Source organism: Homarus americanus, unplaced genomic scaffold, assembly GCF_018991925.1.
Source record: "Homarus americanus isolate GMGI-L3 unplaced genomic scaffold, GMGI_Hamer_2.0 scaffold17820, whole genome shotgun sequence".
Lineage (NCBI taxonomy): Eukaryota > Metazoa > Arthropoda > Malacostraca > Decapoda > Nephropidae > Homarus > Homarus americanus.
Genome location: NW_024741913.1, coordinates 740662 through 761343, shown reverse-complemented (window position 1 = coordinate 761343; position 20682 = coordinate 740662). Strand labels below are relative to the sequence as shown.

Here is a 20682-nt window from a genome sequence, read left to right as displayed (position 1 = left end):
GAAGAGAGGGAGGGAGGGAAGAAGGAAGAGAGGGAGGGAGGGAAGGAGGGAAGAAGGAAGAGAGGGACGGATGGAATACGAATGAGAGGGAGGGAGGGAAGAAGGAAGAGAGGGAGGGAGGAAGGAAGAGAGGAAGGTAGCGAGGAACAGAGAGAGAGAGGTAGAGAGGTTAGCATGGTATGAGGTCATCCCTCGCCTGGACTGTGGACACACGGGGAGCTGTAATAACGAGCCGCTGGAGGTGCCAATACCAGCTTCTTGCATTATGAAACACTGCCCACTGTTATCAGCCTCTGGACACCGACTTTAATATCCTCTTTATGGAGATGAAGTAGTGGTTCCAGTGCTGTGGAGGACCTCACTCGGATATGGCAACACTGTATGAAATCCACAATTAATTTTATGATATATACAGTCACTCAAAAACTATCTGTACTTGGGGGTGATCGATGAATTTCAGAATGAACACTGCGACTCCTGTTGTCTTGGTAGGGTTGTCAAAATCTTTCGTCCGCCGTGTCATATTTTTTCAACACAATTTTGTATAGATATTTTTTTTTAGTGAGCCGATCGGTTATGTTATTTCGTTGTTGTTTTGGGTAATGAACAGCTGTTTCGTGTAGTCCATATCTTTGTGGATAGATGACGTAGGGTTGGGTAGAATAATGAGCCAATCACCTGCTGAGTTTGAGTATTAATGAACCAATCACCTGCTGAGTTTGAGTATTAATGAACCAATCATCTGCTGAGTCTGAGTATTAATGAACCAATCACCTGCTGAGGTTAATTATTAATGAACCAATCATCTGCTGAGTTTAATTATTAATGAACCAATCACCTGCTGAGTTTGAGTATTAATTCAGACCGACAGTGAAAAAACTATAAACCTAACAATCATAATAATCTCTGACTGTATAATCATTTCGGTAATCTATGATGAATGAACACATACAATGAATAGCATTGTATCCGCTTAACATCTCATGAATAGTGAATGACCACGTAAATGATTTAATTCTGAATGGAAATAGACTTGCCATTTTTGTTGTTGTAGTCATTGTTAAGTTGTTGAAAAGCTCTCGGGGTAAGTCTAGTCTGACGTCATTGTTTATACGTGGGGAATAGAGTGATAGGGGAAAGGTGATATATAGAGAGAGAGAGAGAGGGGGGGTAATACTAGAAGAAATGAATAAGAAAGATGTCTGTCTGTCTGTCATACACACACACACACACACACACACACACACACAATATCTCCAGCTTCGGACAACTTCTGATACACACAACTTCCCTACAAGTTTTATACGCCAACAACTTGTCCAATTTTTCCTGTTCTAAGTTAGTAAGAAATGATTTATATTGTTTAGCAGCTTTAGAGGGTCAACTGGATGTGTGTGTGTGTGTGTGTGTGTGTGTGTGTGTGTGTGTGTGTGTGTGTGTGTGTGTGTGTGTGTGTGTGTGTGTGATTTAAAGGAATACCTGAAGATTAGACACCCCAGCTTATTTCATGTGTTGATTAAACTCTCTAATGCTACCTGGGTTAGGTTAGCTTTGGTTAGGATTAGGTTAGGTGACCCTTGACTCTGTAGGGAAGTGGCCATGAAAGGGAGAGAGAGGAGGAAAGATGGTAGGAGTGATCGAGGGAAGGAGAGAGAGATATGGAAGGAGAGAAGGAAGGAGAGAGAGAGAAAGATAAAAGAAAAACCGAGATACAAGTGAAAAAGAATGATGGAAGGAGAGATAAAACGAGGAAAAATATAATAAAGCGGAAAGAACAGATGAGACAAGGGGAGAATAAAAAGGGAGAGGGAAAAGAGGGGGGGGGTGGGGGGAAAAGTTAAGTGGTTGGAGGGACCTTGTTGAGAGGGGAGATTTAAGAGGGCTAAATAAGAGGGAAAGAGAATAGCGTTAAGAGGGGAAAGAGAGGCAGGAAGTGATGGCATAATGAGATGACCAGCAGCAAAAGGGGAACACTGAAGGATTGTGGTGAGGAGAGGAGAAAAGTGAAATAAAATGAACACAAAGTAAAAAATGTAAGAATTATGAGTGTATAGACAGTAAAATGCAATGATGGCAGAGAAGGAGGAGGAGGAAGAGGAAGACAAAATAGAAGGAGAAGAAGGGGTCGAAGATGATACAGAGGAGAACTACGACCACACACACACACACACACACACACACACACACACACACACACACACACACACACACACACACACACACACACAGCTTCGTCACGGCTCTGTATGTATTGATATGCTACACTGGCTCGTGGTCCCTGATGAAGCGAACTGCATTGAATGGAAATGCGTCGAATTTTACAACACTTCGTAGAGAGTTGGAGTAAAGCAAGATATGTGTAATGTTTTCCTGTTAACTATTGTTCTGCTCTGAGGACACATTCAAAACATCGTTATATTAAGAGGAATGACTGTTGTTGACTAGGCTACTTAGTGATTGGAATCTTATTAGGATATTATTAATAAAACTCACTCAAGCACCTTTTTCCCTCTCACCCCTCTCCTCACCCCTCTCCCTCACCCCTCTTCCTTCACCCCTCTACCATCACCCCTCTCCCATCACCCCTCTTAGTATCAATAAAACACACTCAAATACCTTCTCCCTTCTTCCCTCACCCCTCTCCCCTCACCCCTCTCCCCTCACCCCTCACTCCGTGCCGAATAAAGCTAGTGTCAACCCCTCTCTCCCTTCACACTCTTTTGAAATCAATAACACCAACACTAGCGACCGTCCACACTCGTCCAGATCTCTTCTCATACTAAGGAATTTTTCGTACAAGTTGTAAAGGAATTAGGTTAGGTTTGGTTAGGTTAGGTTAGGTTAGGTTAGGTTAGGTTAGGTTAGGTTAGGTTAGGTTAGGTTAGGTTAGGTTAGGTTTGGTTAGGTTAGGTTAGGCCTGACACAATATAGAATTATAAATCTGAATTAGGAAAGGGCTTGGTAAATATTATTTTTCTCCTAAAGTTGTTGGAACTCAAAATTAATCCTGAGTAGAGAATAAAAGAGTTTAATTATCAGATTTTTTTCTTTTACCAGCTCTTACTATTATCATGGAACGCCTGCACACACACACACACACACACCTGTTGCCACTTCATATCCGATAAAATTAATAAAAATCACCACCAATTAATATCTACGTCATTATATTTATTGCCAATCAACAAATATAAACTGAAAGCAACAAACACCATCCAACTCACCCAAACTATTTCATTAGTTAAATAACATCAAGGTGTGAGAGTGAATCATAATAATAGTGGGTCAGGTCAAGTTAGGTCAGTTTAGGCAGATTTCATTATATATGTTCATTAATACCGTACGTGGCTATAGCTTTAATATAGAATAACTAGTAGAACGTTACTGACTTCTGTTTGTCGTCTGGTGGGCGGTGGTGCCACATCTCACACACCCGTGACTGTACCAGTTATATCTGAAAGCAACTGTACATGCAATTATAGAGAGGTAAACAGAATGACAGACTGATTATAGGTTCTATTAGCCCAGGCTGAGGCAGGTGACTGGAGGTAATTATAAAGGTAAGAGTGAGCTGTATGGACACCAACACCTGTGATGATGGAGTAATTACACAAGGCAACCTCAAAGGCAGGTGAACGGTGGGGGGTAAGGGGATGGGAGGGAAAAGTAGTAGTGAGGAAAATGGGGAATTAGGAGGAGCAGGAGGTTGAGGAGAGAAGAGGATAATGGGGACAGTTAGATTAGAAGAAGATAGTGGAAATATTGATAATTTATTCTCGTCGTCTTTCCAGTAATAAAATTTCTCTTCTCTCTTACTCTCTCTCCCTTCACCCTACCTCCCCGTCTTCTCTCCTCCCCCCTTCCACCACCCCTCTTCTCCCCCTCCCTGTGTGTTAGCAACTAATCAACTTTTGAATTATCAGGCATTTCATTACAAATTAATTGGGAATTTCATTAAGGAAGAGAACAGAATAGATGATTAGTTAAGTGAGGTAATTACTGTGACATAAAGCTGTAGTATAATGCCTTAAATACACGCTCACCTGCCCACCTGTCCACCAGCCCACCTGCCCACCAACCCACCTGCCCACCTCTCTCATCTTTATACATATTGTATTATCTTGTGCAATAAAGGTGATTAACGTTAATTACTTTTTTATCTCTCTCATTTCATTAATTATTTCGTTAAGAATAAGACTCCCGTTTGAAATATAAAATGAACTGGCTCTTTTTTTCCTGTCTCTTACTCTCATCCACTTTCTTTCCTCCTCCTCCTCCTCCTCCTCCTCCTCCCCCTCTTTTACCTCCTCTCCACCAATTTCCTGCCCAACTTCGTTTTCCATTCCATTTCCTCTTCTCCTCCGCGTTTCCTCCTCGCTCGTCTTCTTCACAAAAACATGTCACCACTAGCGAGAGACCACACGACTCTCTCTCTCTCTCTCTCTCTCTCTGCAATATTTTATAACCACAAAAGAGAGAGATAATCTGAGTCCATTCTTGGTGTCCAGGATCTCGAAAGATACGGAAATAAGCTGCAGTCTGGAATATATGAATCAGCTGCACAGACTGGTGAGACGAGGGCCAGGGTAAGGGGGACGAGGGCCAGGGTAAGGGGGGACAAGGACCAGGGTAAGGAGACGAGGGCCAGGGTAAGGGGGATGAGGGCCAGGGTAAGGGGACGAGGGCCAGGTAAGGGGGGACAAGGACCAGGGTAAGGGAGACGAGGGCCAGGGTAAGGGGGGGACGAGGGCCAGGGTAAGGGGGAAGGGCCAGGAAGGGGGACGAGGGCCAGGGTAAGGGGACGAGGGCCAGGGTAGGGTCAGGGTAAGGGGGGAAGAGGGCCAGGGTAAGGGGAAGAGGGCCAGGGTAAGGGGGGAAGAGGGTCAGGGTAAGGGGGGCTTTGTATACAGTATGTTAATCCTCAACAAATACAAAAGAAGGTCGTATGTGAGTTACAGTCGAGCCAAACGTAATTAATCAAGTCATTATGGTTTATATTAATTAGATAAATTAGTTGGTGAATTAATTAACTTTTGATGAATTAAATTAACTTACGAAATATGAACAATGTTTATTTCTTGGTTTCCCGGAGAGCGAATGTGAAGAACAGTTGACAATAAAGTAAAACTCGTAGAATTATGGAGAGATAAAAAGAAATAGAAAAACACTATAAGCTCAATCAAAACTCAAATAATAATAATAAAGGTAATTTTAAAATGCTAATAAAAACACAACAATTATGTTTATATACAAGAAAACTCCGAACAGTACTTACCTAACCTAACCCAACCTAACCTATATAACCAAGACATCGTGATAACATATAAAATTAATGCTGTTTAGGGGCAAAAGTTAGAACGAGAGCTGAGCAAAGTGCAGGAAGCGAAAACATTTTTAGTGGCCGTGAGGAGGAAGGTTAAGCGATCGTCTAGGTGCTTAAGGGAGCGAAGAGACGGAGAAGATGGTGAATGACGAGACAAGATAAGGAGAAGGGGGAGCTAATAAACGGGAATAAGGAAGGAAAGGGAGAATTTGAGGGAGGTAAGGAGGAGAAAGAGGAAGAAGAAGAGGAGGAGGAAGAAAACATTAGGATAAAATAGCTTTGTGATTGTATACGTGTTCGTGTTAGTGCAATCGAACATCAAAGGTCAACAGTGCCTCTGAAGTAAGCTGGTCTCTCTCTCTCTCTCTCTCTCTCTCTCTCTCTCTACAGGCGTCATTGAAGTATTTTGTTAGAAAATAAGCAGATGATAAAATTCGAAGCTTAATCTTGTGTACACACGGGAAAGGAAGAGTGAGGGAGGGAAGGGTGTCTGTTCTGATTCACTGCGTTCAATAATTACACCTCACACACACAGGGTAAATGACGTAAGCAATGACGCAAATAAAGGTGTTGAAACAAGAGATTTATATATTAGTTACGTTCATTAGAGCTGCCGGTGAAATTACTGAACTCCGAAAACTAATGACATCGTGTATTGTTTTCGTCTTTTGTTTGTTTTTCTTTGCATTACTTTACACTTTTATTTTGTTTTGTTTTTATTTTTTACGTTGTGATTTTGTTTTCCTCTCCCCTAGGATTCACTATCGCTAGCACTTGGCTACGTGCAACAGTTTCCCGTTACCAGATGTATGCACAGCTGATATTTATGCATTTGTTGGTAGAGCAAATATTCCCTCCCGCCTGACCCCTTCCACTTACCCCTACCTAACTCCTTCCCCTTCCTCCCACCCAACCTCCCTGCCTGACCCCTTTCCCTCCCTCCACCTCCCTGCCTGAATCCTTCCGCTTCCCCTACCCCCCTGCCTGACCCCTTTCCCTTACCCTGCCACCCACCAGTGCCTGACTCTCCACCCCCCCCCTTGACCCTAGTGTATACAGAACATATTTCTCGTGGACCAGCGCTGCCTCCGTGTAACAAACTCCTCTTTCACTGCGTTTATAGGTCGTATCCGGTCATCCCAAGCGCCTCCTACAACCATTTTCTCCGTCAGGTTGGGACTGTGTGATCAGGTCATCTCTCGCTCCTACGATGTGTTGGTGATGGTGGAGGTGATGGTGTTGGTGGAGATGATGGTGTTGGTGGAGGTGATGGTGTTGGTGGAGGTGATGGTGTTGGTGGAGGTGATGGTGTTGGTGGAGGTGATGGTGTTGGTGGAGGTGATGGTGTTGGTGGAGGTGATGGTGTTGGTGGAGGATGATGGTGTTGCTGGGGATGATGGTGTTGGTGGAGGTGATAGTGTTGGTGGAGGTGATGGTGGTGGTGGTAGTGATGGTGTTGGTGGAAGTGATGGTGGTGGTGGAAGTGATGGTGTTGTTGGAGGTGATGGTGGTAGTGGGAGGAGGGAGAGGGATAACGCCCCATAAACAAGGTCATCCCACAGCATAGGTCAGAACAACATTAAGCTGAGGGACTCACCTCTGAGGTCATGGCCTACAGTTCCGAGTCACTATAATGTGTAGGAAGGTTATAGGTTGATGGTGTCAGGGAGTGTACGTCTTAAAGGTCACGTGAGAGTTTACTACCACTGTGACGGGTAGGAAGGGAGGGAGGGAGAGAGGGTAGGAAGGGAGGGAGGGAGAAAAGGGAGGAAGGGTAGAAAGGGAGGGAATGAAGGAGGGTAGGAGAAAGGGCTGGAGAGAGAGAGACGGAAGGAGAGAAGGGGGTAGAAAGGAGAGAGGGAGATAGGGACGGAAGAAGGGAGGGGAGTGTGACCAGGTAGAGTGTTGGTTCCTGGTCAGCGAGACACACGGTGCTGTTGGTCGTAAGGATGTGTCACAGGTCGTCTTTGTCAGGATGATGGTGGATGAGTGCCTTCCTCCTTATAGCAGGCCCCGAACTTGTCCTCCTTCTCCATCACACTCCCTTTTTCATCCTCCTTTACTATCCTCCTCCTCCTCCTTCTCCTCTTCTCCCTACGTCCTCCTCTACACTGAGCTTCTTAAGACGTTTTCCTTTCCTATAACCTCTTTCTCTCCTTCCTACTCTTCCTTTCTCTCCTTCCTACTCTTCCCTCCTCTCCTTCCTATTCTCCCTACCTTCCTCTCTCCCTACCTTCCTCCTCTCACTCTCCCCCCTATCACTTCTTATTTCAGGATTTGTTTCGTCAACAGACTGACTAACTGACTCATTGTTTATATCACCCCTGGACATGACACACACACACACACATTGTCTCTTGATCTCCGTCCATATGCTATCTCACAGACACTATTTCTCCGCCAGGAAGGAAAAAGCAATCTTCTATTTACTGTCTCATCTCTGGGTCATTAAAGAGACTATCTCCTCCATGATGGTCAATAATGAACCATAAAGATGTTGTGTGTCACTTTATCTCAGCACTGGGCCAATAATCCGCCAATTGATGACCTTTAGTTACGACCTACTGTACACTTGAGTCTGCATCGTATTGGAGATCACCTGAAGATTAAACACCCTAACCTAACCTAATACAACGTATTATATTCTACTCTCTCTCTCTCTTAGTATCTCCTTCCTCTCTAACTTTGAGAAATAGTTTGGGTCTTCATTCCTTAACTATCCAAGAGACAACCCGGCCCTTTTTGTATCCCACTCCCACTCCCCAAGTCCCTCTCCTGTCACTCGTAACCCCCCTCCACCTTCTCCCTCCAATCTACACCTTCCACTCGCTGCCTGAATGTGAATGAATGACAAGGTTCGATCCCCTCCTCCCCGTCCATCTTCCATTGTGAGGCGACAGGGGGCGTGCTTTCAGCTTAGGTGTAATGACCCCTATAGGTTTTAGGCCAACAATGGAATCTACGTATTGATGCTGTTCTTGTGAGCCTTGTAGCGGCGTTGGGACGACATGGATGGCTGGAGGGATAGATTGGAGGGATGTAGGGCGGGTGAGGAGGATGAACAGGGTGAGAGGAGGAAGATAGGAGGAGGAGGAGGAGGAGGAGGGGAAAGGAGGATTAGGAGGGGAGAGGATGAGTAGGTGAGGGGGAAGGTGGGTATTAGGTAAGAATCTACAAGCAAAGTTACCCAACAATCATTTACATGTTTTCGTGGTATGGAAATTTTTACAGGCTAACCAAGCGTTTAACTCCATATCAAACGATCAAACTTGGTGTGCAAGACTTGTATTCACACAGACAGACAGACAGACAGACAGACAGACAGACAAACAGACAGACAGACAGACAGATAGACAGAAGAAAAAATGATACATCATATAAAATAAAAATAACAATAATCATAATAATAATAATAATAACATAAAGGTAACATAAGAGAGGTGAACTGTGCGACCTTTATCCCTGGGGTTCAAACAGAATGGTTAAAGTTGATTATATTTGTATTTAATCTTCAGCCTCACTACGGATTGGCTGATGTGATTATATATTTACAGTCGTGTTGTGTGTGTGTGTGTGTGTGTGTGTGTGTGTGTGTGTGTGTGTGTGTGTCTCACTACTTAACCTAGGAAAAAATTAGACAAAACATTAAAGGAAATCAAAATATATTCAGGAACTTCTGTTATAAAAGTAAGAAATTTTTCCTCCCAGGCAGATCAACCAACTTGGGAAGAAAAACTAACTTTGACGTTCCATTTTCGTGTAGCAAGAAGAGAGAGAGAGAGAGAGAGAGAGCAAACAACCTCACAAAAATGTTCAAAGATTTCAAAGACAAGAAAACACTGTGTGGAAGTTAAGGTAAGTTTGTGGTGGTGAGGACACCTTAAAACCGTAAAACAACAAACACCTTAAAACCCTAAAACAACAAACACCTTAAAACCCTAAAACAACAAACACTTTAAAACCCTAAAACAACAAACACCTTAAAACCCTGAAACAACAAACACCGTAAAATAAGTATTAAGGGGAGAGATCACAGAATATATCACACATAAACAATCATAAACTTACTACCTACTGTTTAACGAATATTTTGTCCTTAAATTTATGCACACATAAAGCCACAGCATTAGACCCCAGACCTGTCCTTATCGGTTCATAAATTTATCTCATATGTAAAGAACTATCGAAGTTTAGGAGTCAAATTTTTAAAAGATCGTAATATATTGGGGGATTTTTAGCATAAATTCCTTCCTTCCTTCCTTCCTTCCTTCCTGTTTCCGGTGTGGACGAAGGAATGTCACCTGTGGACATATCTCTTGGGAGGCGTCACTGGGATTTCACTAAGCCTCGCCAGCAGTGAGATATTGAGACAAGGGAAGGAGGGAGGGACTCGTCTGGAAGCCTCAAGGTTGGTTTGTTTTGACTAGGGATGAACTTAGTGTGTATGAAAGACATTTTTGGTTGTGTCTGGTAAGAGTCTCAGATGTGAAGTGAAGTTGAAAGAGAGATCAGGCGTTGAAACTTAGAATAAAAGAACAGAAAAGAGGAAATTAAAAGAAAAAACGGAATGATACTGAGAAGGTAGGAGAGAATGAAGGGATAGGAGAGAGAACTGTGGCTACGTCAGTGTATGTGTGTGTGGCCAGAGAGACACCCAACACCACAACACCGAGGCTGCTGCCACTGCTACTTTAACGTCCTTGTGTCCGTTCTAATACTTCTTGAATTATTACTGTTACACACACACACACTTACTTGCTTACACACACACACACACACACACACACACACACACACACACACACACACACACACACACACACACACACACACACACACACACACACACAACGATGGAATTTTGCTGAAGAAAAATGTCAACAAGTAGATAAATATTATGTACATAACTGTGAGCTGTGTCTTGCCTAACCTGAAGACCCTGGCAGGTTCTCCCTCCCTCAGCCAGACAATACATCACTCCCTGTTGAATATTCTCCTCAGCATTACCACCGCCCAAACTCAATTTACATTCTCTCTCTGGATAAAAATTGGAGAAAACTCAAGCCGCCGCCTCTTCCTCCTCTTCTTTCTTCCTCTTCGTCTTCTTCCTCAGCCTTCTATCCAGAATTTCAGATAATATAATCACATAATATAATAAAATAAAATAAAGAGCATAGGCCGTGTATGTCATGAGTTTAGTAAGAGTGACATTCTTCTCAGACTATGTGAAAGTCAGGCTGTGTACAGACCCAGGAAGAGATGTAGAGACTCTAGCCCCCTGATGTAACCAAAACATGACCCCAAAACATCTTGGCCACACACAGCTCTTAAAGTCACTGACTTCAGGAAGCTCACTGAAAGCCTCCATCAACTCTGCTCGTTAAGACATATCATCAGGACGTGGCACACAGCCTCTTTAACTGTATGGCATTGTCAGTTTGTCAGTCCTGTGGTGCCAGCTTGGTGGGGGGGGGGGAGGGTCACGAGTTCCTTGCCTCATCACTCGCCCAAACAATAAACGAATTCACAAGAGACTACAGTCATTACAGCCACTACAATCACATACAGTTCTTCCTGTAACATCCTCCCGTGGCACCAGACTAACCCTTAACATATTAAAAAAATTCTAGTTTGACATGATAATTAATGAGGGTAATGCAGTGGTAGTCATTACAGTAATTACCAGCGAGGGTTAAATTGGTCTCAAGGATGAAGACAGTTCAGGTTAATCAGGAGAAGCTTTTCCACTCAGACCCATGACCACCCATCCACGACACCAGACCCACGACACCCATGACCACCCATCCACGACACCCATGATCACCCATTAGGTTACAATTTTTGGAGTATTATTTTTTCTGAACTATGAAAGATCAATAGGCTTGGTGCATTCACCTGTTGGTTGTGTCAAACATTTATAAGTTCTCATCAGTGAAACGTATGCCAGTAATAACAGCTCCATAAGTTCTTGTTTTAGAGACCCGCGAGACATCACAGGTCTCTGAATCTCTGGGTTCACGAAGAGGCAGCAGGTGGGGCGACAGGACTGTTGTTGGCGAGTATATCAACTAACTCTCTTGTACCAACAACTTATAGTTATGATGGTGATGTTGGTATTAACATTACAGGAGTTAGTGAACACTTTAATGAGTCACTGTGTTGTGTTTTCCCTCACCATGTTTGCCGCCAACCGCTGTGTTGTAAGTCAACACTGGTAACACACATTGGTTATACAATACGTTATTTGTTTTAGACAAAGACACCCAAAGGTATATACTGTATACTGTATATATGTTACTCTAAATAGGGATCATCACCGATTAAGCTCTGTGGTAAAATTTGTTCTGTTTCATTTATGACGACATTTACCATCATAGGATTATACCTAAAATAGGTTAAGTGAGACAAAGACAGGTTAGATTACTTAAAGGTTTATATGACATTAATAATTTACATGATCGTCTACAGCCAGTCACAAGTAAAAAAAAAACATAGAAGTTATCACAAATATGCATTTAACCCTATTTAGTATTATATATATATATATATATATATATATATATATATATATATATATATATATATATATATATATATATATATATATATATATATATATATATATAATCTGAGAGAATAGCGTTATCTAGCTTACAGGAGCCGCCATGACTGAACACACTTAGATTCAGAATACTGTTATTTAAGTTTGTTAGAATATTCCGTCCTAATTGTTTGTGCAGTCATTCTCAGCCTCCCATTCATAAGTGATGGGGGCGGGAGTATCACAAGGTGTTGCTCAAATATATATAAGACATTATTTGGCAAAGGCGGTTGACTCTAGGATGGTAGAGGAGGCTGGGGTAGAGGCACCATTAAAGTTTGTAGAGGCACCATTATAGCGTGTGGAGGCACCATTTAAGCTTGTAGATGCGCCATTAAAGCTTGTAGAGGCACCATTACAGGTAATCCAGGAGGGCCACTGTCGTCTACTACACCTTGGTCAACTTGCAGATGTAGGGATGATAGTCATTGCAGTGTTCGTCACGCAGGTAGTATCGCATACTCGGGTCCATAATAGTGCAGTGTTTCCTGGGCCGGTTGTCATGCTGGTGACTGGGCTCCCCGGACGCCCAATAAGGGGGGCCGCTGGGTATTATCCCACCCTCCACCCACGTCCACTCCTCCTTCCCTGACACATCAATCCCTCCCACCCAGTACTGCTTCCGTCTCTCTGTGGGCGAACATTAGCATACATATAAACTAACTGTACATTAACTTACTGTAGGTCGGAAGTGGAAGCTGTAGTGGAAAAGACTTTTTCTGAAGTAAATATAGACGAACCCTGGAAAAAATCTTCCGATGTTTAGATAAATTTTTTACAGTGTTGATAAATGTTGTAATTCCAGGAAAGGTTGACAGCTATAGGAAGGATCATGGACAATAACAATAGATGGTTATTATAACTGAAGTGTTGCTGAAAAAGATTAGAGATTTAGCTGACGTATTAACATGAGTTGCTTGACTATGAACTTTGCTTCAAGATATAAACGCAAGATCATTCATCAATATCTTTGTTCGACACCTTGACACTCCAGGACACTCACCGTCAGCCTCGAGGTGATGCGCCATGTGGGTAAACTCCTCACAGCTGCTGGGGTAGTAGAGGAGACCAGCGTAGTGATCGTGTTCTTCACGACACTTCTGTTCAGCTCGTTCCCAAGATTCTACGTGATCCTCAAACACGTAGCAGTTGTTGCCGATCTGTTGGGCGACCGTCAGAGGATGTATAGAGCGAGAAGCTGCAATTACTGTTATTGTCTCTCTCTCTCTCTCTCTCTCTCTCTCTCTCTCTCTCTCTCTCTCTCTCTCTCTCTCTCTCTCTCTCTCTCTCCACTATAGAAACAGTGGAGTTGCTCCCTCTCCTCCTCGCTATTAACACCTGCTAACACCATCTCCACGTCCATTGCTGATCAGTTTACGTTAAGTGTAAATCATTCAATCTGTACACAGGGAGACAGTGTAGCTGGTTCCGCTATTGGCCGAATTCACTCGCCTAACTATATCCACTCGTCCACCGCATCCCATGTTGAAGGCGTAAATCTGACTTGGTTAGGTTAGGTTAGTATTAGGTTAAGTTAGGTTAGGGCGTTTAATCTTCAGGTGTTTTCATGGTGCGGTGGAAGGTAATTAAATAATGCCTCACTGTATTTTCATCCTATTTGTGGTGTGTTATTGTTGTGTACACATGTAAGCCAGCCAATCACGGCCTCTCACCAAGACACTGTGGTGCGGGCAGCTCCAATAGTCTTTTGCTGTGTATTCGGTTTTCTTCTTGCGTTCTTTCGGTAGTGTGGCGCAGACAAAGCCCCTGAAGGAGAGTGAGAAGGATATTAGTAGGGAAAAATGGTGGTGGTGGTGGTGGTCGTCGTCGTTGTCGTCGTAGTCATGGTGGTGGTCGTCGTAGTCATGGTGGTGGTGGTGGTGGTGGTGGTGGTTGTCGTAGTCATGGTGGTGGTGGTCGTAATCGTGGTAAAAGTGGATGTGTGAATGGTGGTGGTTGTGGTCGAAGTAGAGTTAGTGGTAGATTATAGTATATAAAAGAACAGTGGTAATAGGGTTGGTTGTAAGGAATAGTGGCAGTGGTTGTATGTAAATGGTAGGTTAATAATTGTTGGTAGTAGTTGTGGTCTTAAGAGAACATTATATAAAGCATATGAACATTTTGAAAGCAATAATAAACTTGATAAAATTGTCAAGTGTTGAACTAACTTAGTGAGGTCACAGTGGGCGTCCACCAGCCTGTAGTAGTAACTGCCAGAGGCGGCGGCGCAGTTCTCGGTGCCGTTATATTCCTCAGGGTAGGCCCAGAAGGGTACCCCCGTTTGTAGGCTCTCCTCCGTCAACCACTGCCACATGTTTGGTGTGAAGAGTGAGTGAGCTCCCACCCACACCGTCGTGTTGACCGGTACTGTGGAGGCACGAGGCCAGGAACAACAGCTATATATCCTCATCTTCCATTTGTAACAGTTTTTGTCCTGAGAAGCAACTGACCAAATGTACTGTGCTCCTGTGTCGACTGTTGACTATTGGTTCTAGTTTTATCGGCAATAATATCTTAACCAGAGACTATTTCTCCATTAATCCTTATTATGTACTGAATGTATGTACATTTACACTCTTATATCCCCTGTTAAGACCTACCATTCAAGGCGAGGTATCTGACGAAGGTTGTATATTCGTCGCAGGTCGGGAATGTGGCCAGGTCGCCGGCCGTACCGTCACCAGCCAGGGAGGCGCAAAACTCCCGAGCCTCCTGCCACGACTTCTGAGTGTCATACTCCACAAACACACACTGTCCACCCAACTTCACGTAAGGGGGGAAGCAGTCCTGGCCTGAGAGGGTAAAGTCGACCATTTAAAGGAGGACATTTAACTTACGAATGGAGAAAATAGTGATGGAAGAAGGAAGAGGCAGAGCCAGTATGGGTGGAAAATGTAAGAGGAAGAGATTGTTTTAGAACAGTAGATGTGAGCGAAGAGAGGCTGAAAGAGAAAAAAAAATAGATTGAACCAGTGGTTCTGAACCTTTTCTGTCTGTCTCGAAACAGTTTCTTGGTTACGAAAGAACTAAGCGTTAAAACCTAAGGCAGCTCTATCTTACCTTCTTCCTTGATGCTGGTCAATCTTATGAAAAACATGACCGCACCAAAATCTTCGTAATGGCTAACGTAAGCAATACGACGCCTGTGGCTCTCTAGATAAGTGTACACACCAGTGTTTATAGTTTAGGAAGAGTGTTCTGTTGTCCAATTAAACAAAGAGTTCACATAATCTAAAATTTAAAGAAGCTTTTATCTTAATATTTCGTTTCATATAATAATTATCATCAAAGGGAATCATCACACAGATCAACTTAACCTTTTGGGATAATGTGAACACTATTACCTTTGTTGTTATGATCGAGTTTATCTTGATAGACTGATTCTATTACACAGTTCAGCTCACATGGTGTAGCACTGTTTGTGTTACTCTCGTGTCTACATACAAAGACAGTTATTGATGTTACTGCTAAATGACTTAACTTGATCATGCAGGTCAACTGTATAAAATGTTTTCAGTTTTAATTTTACTCACCAGCGACGAAGCTGACCACGCCGGCCAGTACCAGCAGTGTGAACAGCTTGGGTGTCATCCTGCAGGTCAACTGATGGTACACATCCTTCCTCTCTCACCTTTATACTGCTGGGGTTATTATCACCGTGGGAATCTGCATGTGTTCCCATTCCTCTACACTCACGGCTCTACATGTCACCCACGCCTATGTACATCTATGGCATTATAGAACACCCATCACTCCCCACGCCTACACACATCCAGCACGCGCCCACATACAACCATTACGCCCCACACCACAGTAACCACCACCACTACTGTCAATTATCTAAACTGTTATTGTTAATGTCATTATGTTCATTGGTCCCAATGTTTTCAACAGATGAATGAATCTAGTTGGTGCACAAAACCTGTGTGGCTGTATAAGATATGAATTGAGTTATTTGTAAGACTTTATGAACAGATTGATAATAACAAGGACAGTTAAGATAATACGAAATTATCAGTTGAGAGAACCTGGACCATGTTGACAATACAATAATAAACTAAAATTAATAGATGAACAAGGAAAAAATGTGGAGGAGGAGGGTGTACTGCGGCGGTCCCTACTTAACACTACCACCGTGTGTTACACCTCTCACGGTGAGGCCTACCACTCTCACCACCATCTCTACCACCACCACCATCATCTTTACCACCACCCCCACCACTACCACCACCACCACCACCTCCACCACCACCACCTCCATCACCACCACCATCTCTACCACCACCACCTCTACCACCACCATCTCTACCACCACCACCACCTCTACCACCACCATCTCTACCACCACCACCACCACCTCCAACACCACCACCATCTCTACCACCACCATCACCACCACCACCAATTTATGTGACCTTTCACACTGTCAGACTCACTCACGCACGCATAAACATACACTATCTTATTCACCTCCAATAACATACGCCTGTAAATCCAAATTATACATTCTCGTGTTCAGAAATCCAATATCCTTGTACATTATCTACGAGAGCACACCAACATACCCTCAGACAAGCCTTCGTTTTGAAATCCCTCCGTGGCTGTGATGGGTACAGTAGTCTCCCCTCCCTTCCCTCTACTTTTAAATAATGTCATTCCTTATCCAACATATTCGACGAGTTCGTCACTACACCCAGGTCAGCCAAACCCGAGCTGTCGGATGTTTACTGGTATGTGTTATTTTCACCAGCCTTGCCACAACGGGTGTGGTGTGGGGGAGTATTTCTGTTCCGCGGCTTCTGCCTAACGAACCTCGTCTACTGCCACTTTAACGCTGAGGCTGCAGAGGGTGTGGTGGTGGTGTTGTGAGTCGGTGTAATGTTACTCACACTCGCCCGCACCAACACTGCCACCATCATCGCCCCGCTGCCCACCAGAGACAACAATAAGTAAACTCTTTATTACCACTATGAGATCGAGGTTGCCAACACGAGTGCTTTGTTTTTTTGTGTGTGTTTTTAAGGAAATTGACACCACAGTTCTCCATGAGCAGCTGCACCAATCACAAACTGTGAATTTCCCACACGCGGTCAAAAGTTCCAAACATTCTTGGTTTTATCTTGACTGGCTTATCAAACCAGTCAATAGAAGGGGAAATGAGGAAAGAGACGAGGATAGAAGGTGGGAGGAGGGGGAAGGAGAGGAGGGAAGAAAGGGGTAGTGGGAGGAAGGAAGGATAAGGAAGGGGCGGCTAGGTAGGGGAGAAGGAGTGGAGAGGATACAGCTCATCAAGCACAGATTGGCCAGAATGCATCACACTGGGTCCCTCTATACAGTAAGTGGGTGACACTGAAAATCCTTAACTTGGTTGGTGTTAATACTACAAGAGTTCACCATCCACCTTTCGGATAAAATGGTAATGTAATCACTGTGACCGTTGTTGGTGGTGTTGTTGCTGTTACTGTTGTTGTCAGTGCCGTTGTTATTGTTGGTGTTACTGATGTTATTGTCAGTGCCGTTATTGTTATTGTTGCTGTTGTTATTGTCAGTGCCGTTGTTATTGTTGCTGTTACTGTTGTTATTGTCAGTGCCGTTGTTATTGTTGCTGTTACTGTTGTTATTGTCAGTGCCGTTGTTATTGTTGGTGTTACTGATGTTATTGTCAGTGCCGTTATTGTTATTGTTGCTGTTGTTATTGTCAGTGCCGTTGTTATTGTTGCTGTTACTGTTGTTATTGTCAGTGCCGTTGTTATTGTTGCTGTTACTGTTGTTATTGTCAGTGCCGTTGTTATTGTTGCTGTTACTGTTGTACCAGGGAGAGACGGGGGAAGGAGGAAGGGAAGGGGGAGGTCTGGGTCACTCACTCGTCGCTTCACTAACGTTGTTATGGTAAATGATGGAGAAAGTGAAGGATCATCCTTCACAGACTTTTATGAGATTTGAGATCATTACTTGGTGGAGCAGCTGGACTTACTGGCGTCCTTGTGTGTGTGTGTGTGTGTGTGTGTGTGTGTGTGTGTGTGTGTGACTGTTTTAGTATTATCCACAACCAACAGCTGAGTGGTCCAGTGAAGGGCTTGAGAGAGAGGGAGGGAAACGTTCTTATGTTCTGTAAATTTTTATAAGAACTTCCAAAAAAACCAACAACGAGACCAACATAGACCTTCCATTATACATACTGCTGAAATACCTCTATTTTCCAAGCCTTTGTATTGTGTTGTGATATTGCATTTTATTCGCCTATATTTGCCGGCCGTGTTCCATTACTGATGTCTCTTTTTAGGCGCAAATAAAAATGTTTTTACTTTCCGTGAAATTCACAGAAAAGAGAAATATTTTCATGGCAATAATAAAATTACATCCTATGGTTATTTGTTGTTATTGTTGTTGAACCAAGTCGGGGTTATGACGTTGATGGCAGATATACTCGTATATAGAACAACAATAGCTCTACCCATCATTCCGTAACCTAACTTAATCCATCATCCCATAACCTAACCTAACCTAATAGAGAGATCACCTGAGAGCGTATCTATAAAGGTAGTCTACAATACCTCATTTTCTCAACCATCTGGAAAGTTATACATATTTCCCCTAAGACTTACAGTAACGAGTCACTATACGGCTGCCTGGTTCACCTAAAGACTCTATGGTGTAGTGTTAAAAATATATTATCTCGCCCGAGAAGATGTTATGAAACGGAGAATCTTTTTTTTTTCATAATGTTTTGAAATATATTGTGATGGTTGGTGATGAGGGTCATTAGTGGGATCTTGAAGTGACTTTGGAAGTTACTTATTGATCGGTGGTTCGTTCTTCATCATAATTATCATCATCATCATTATCATGGGCCGGGATATATATAGCAATCAAGGCACGGTACCATTATTTCACCTATGCAAATTAGTGTATCAGCAATATATATATATATATATATATATATATATATATATATATATATATATATATATATATATATATATATATATATATATATATATAAATATTTTACATATACACACACCCACACGCGCACACAGAGCGGAAAAATATTTGCAAACACGATATAGCCTATCCAACCCATGCCCTATCCCTACTCTACTACCCATCCCTCTACCCTACTCCCACCCTACCCCCCTACCCTACCCTACCCTACCCAACCCATCCCTACCCCACCCCACCCCACCCTCTCCCTATCCCTCACCCTCCCATCCCTACCCCACCCCACTCCCCACCCTACCCCACCCACTATCCCACTCATCCCCACCCCACCCTACCCCCCATCCCTACCCCTACCCTACCCCTACCCCACTCCCTACCCCACCCAACCCATCCCTACCCCACCCATCCCACCCTACCCCACCCTACTCCAACCCATCCCTACTCCTACCCCACCCTACCCCACCCCCTCCCCAACCCACCCTATCCCTACCCTACCCTACCCTACCCTACTCTACCCTACCCTACCTAATGCAAAACTAGCACAATAATGCTCTTCATTACATTATTTAGTTCACTTAAATTGAAATATGACTTTATTTCCCTTGACATTTGTCCCGCCTTTTCTGCTCTGATTTCTTTCCGGTCACTGTGTTTTAACACCAACCATGGCAGGCACTATTATACTCGAGTCTAATACGATAAGAACAATTATTATGCTCCCAAGGCATTTGTGGGTACTTAGTAACTTGTTAAAATTGAGACGATAAAGTGTTATTTCATTGTTATTGGAGAGAGTGAAGTAGTATTGAAGGTGAATGACGTGTGTGTGTGTGTTTCAATATTTGCATTGGTAAATTTACTTTAGGCATCGTTTGTGTGTTAAAGTCATACAATATCTCTCTCTCTCTCTCTCTCTCATCAGGTCTTCACCATGATGTTCCGTAGTATTACAAAGACTTACTTTAAGGGACTCCTGAGGGACTGGACTGTTTGTTATTGTTGGGTGTTTTACTCCCAGTAGCCGGTCTGGTTCTGCGCCAAGACGCCGTCAATCTAATATGTAAATTAGCCATTGTGTCTGTCAGGAGGACCTTAAGCCTAAAGAGCGGTACAGCATGAGAACTTTTTCATTTTATGCATTTATACACATAATGTAAGTGTGTGTCTGGGGGGGGGGGGTAAAAAAAGACAAATGTTATCTTTTTTGTGTAGATACATTAACCAAAAGCCCGTGAAAAACCTTGGTCGTTAGGGCCTGGTTAGATAATAAGGGAAAAGTAACATTGTCTTATATAACTGTTTTATCTGCTTTCACGAGAAGATTCACATATGGTTCTCCACTTAACTATTGTATAGACTGTACAGAGATAGTGACTTTGATTACTTATGTAAACTAGTAATGATTATTAACGAATATGGAGAACTTATATTCCTCCCTGAACTTAACCTAACCTTGGCAACATCCTCCCTGTAACTACTTTAACGTACCACAATATAAAACTTCTCTGGATGTTGTACACACTCTACGATGTGGACGAAACATTAATGAACGATTTTAACAACATGATAACATTTACCTCTGACTAAACATCGCCTACACTACATGTACTTAAAGTTGATATGTCATGGCTGGAAGGATGTTGATGAAATACCGCGACCTGTTATGAGATCTGGAGGGATATTGACGAAATACCACGAGCATTCTTATATGACGTGACCAATAGTCGCGACAAAACCATACAATATCAAGGACATATACAAACAAGAATGATTTCTCTATCTTCAATCTTAACTGATAGAATTTAACATCTGAATA

General features: G+C 43.0%; 1 protein-coding gene across 1 annotated transcript; it reads right to left on the bottom strand.

Moving 5' to 3' along the window:
* Positions 1–11977: 11977 nt before the first annotated feature.
* LOC121876406 (macrophage mannose receptor 1-like) lies at positions 11978–15559 on the bottom strand. Its single transcript, XM_042381487.1, has 6 exons — positions 15458–15559; positions 14525–14716; positions 14093–14291; positions 13598–13691; positions 12928–13084; positions 11978–12554 (listed from the first exon to the last, which is right to left on the bottom strand). The coding sequence occupies exons 1-6, from the start codon at positions 15513–15515 to the stop codon at positions 12313–12315; spliced, it is 942 nt and encodes a 313-aa protein (XP_042237421.1). The 5' UTR covers positions 15516–15559; the 3' UTR covers positions 11978–12312.
* Between the last annotated feature and the right edge of the window lie 5123 nt (positions 15560–20682).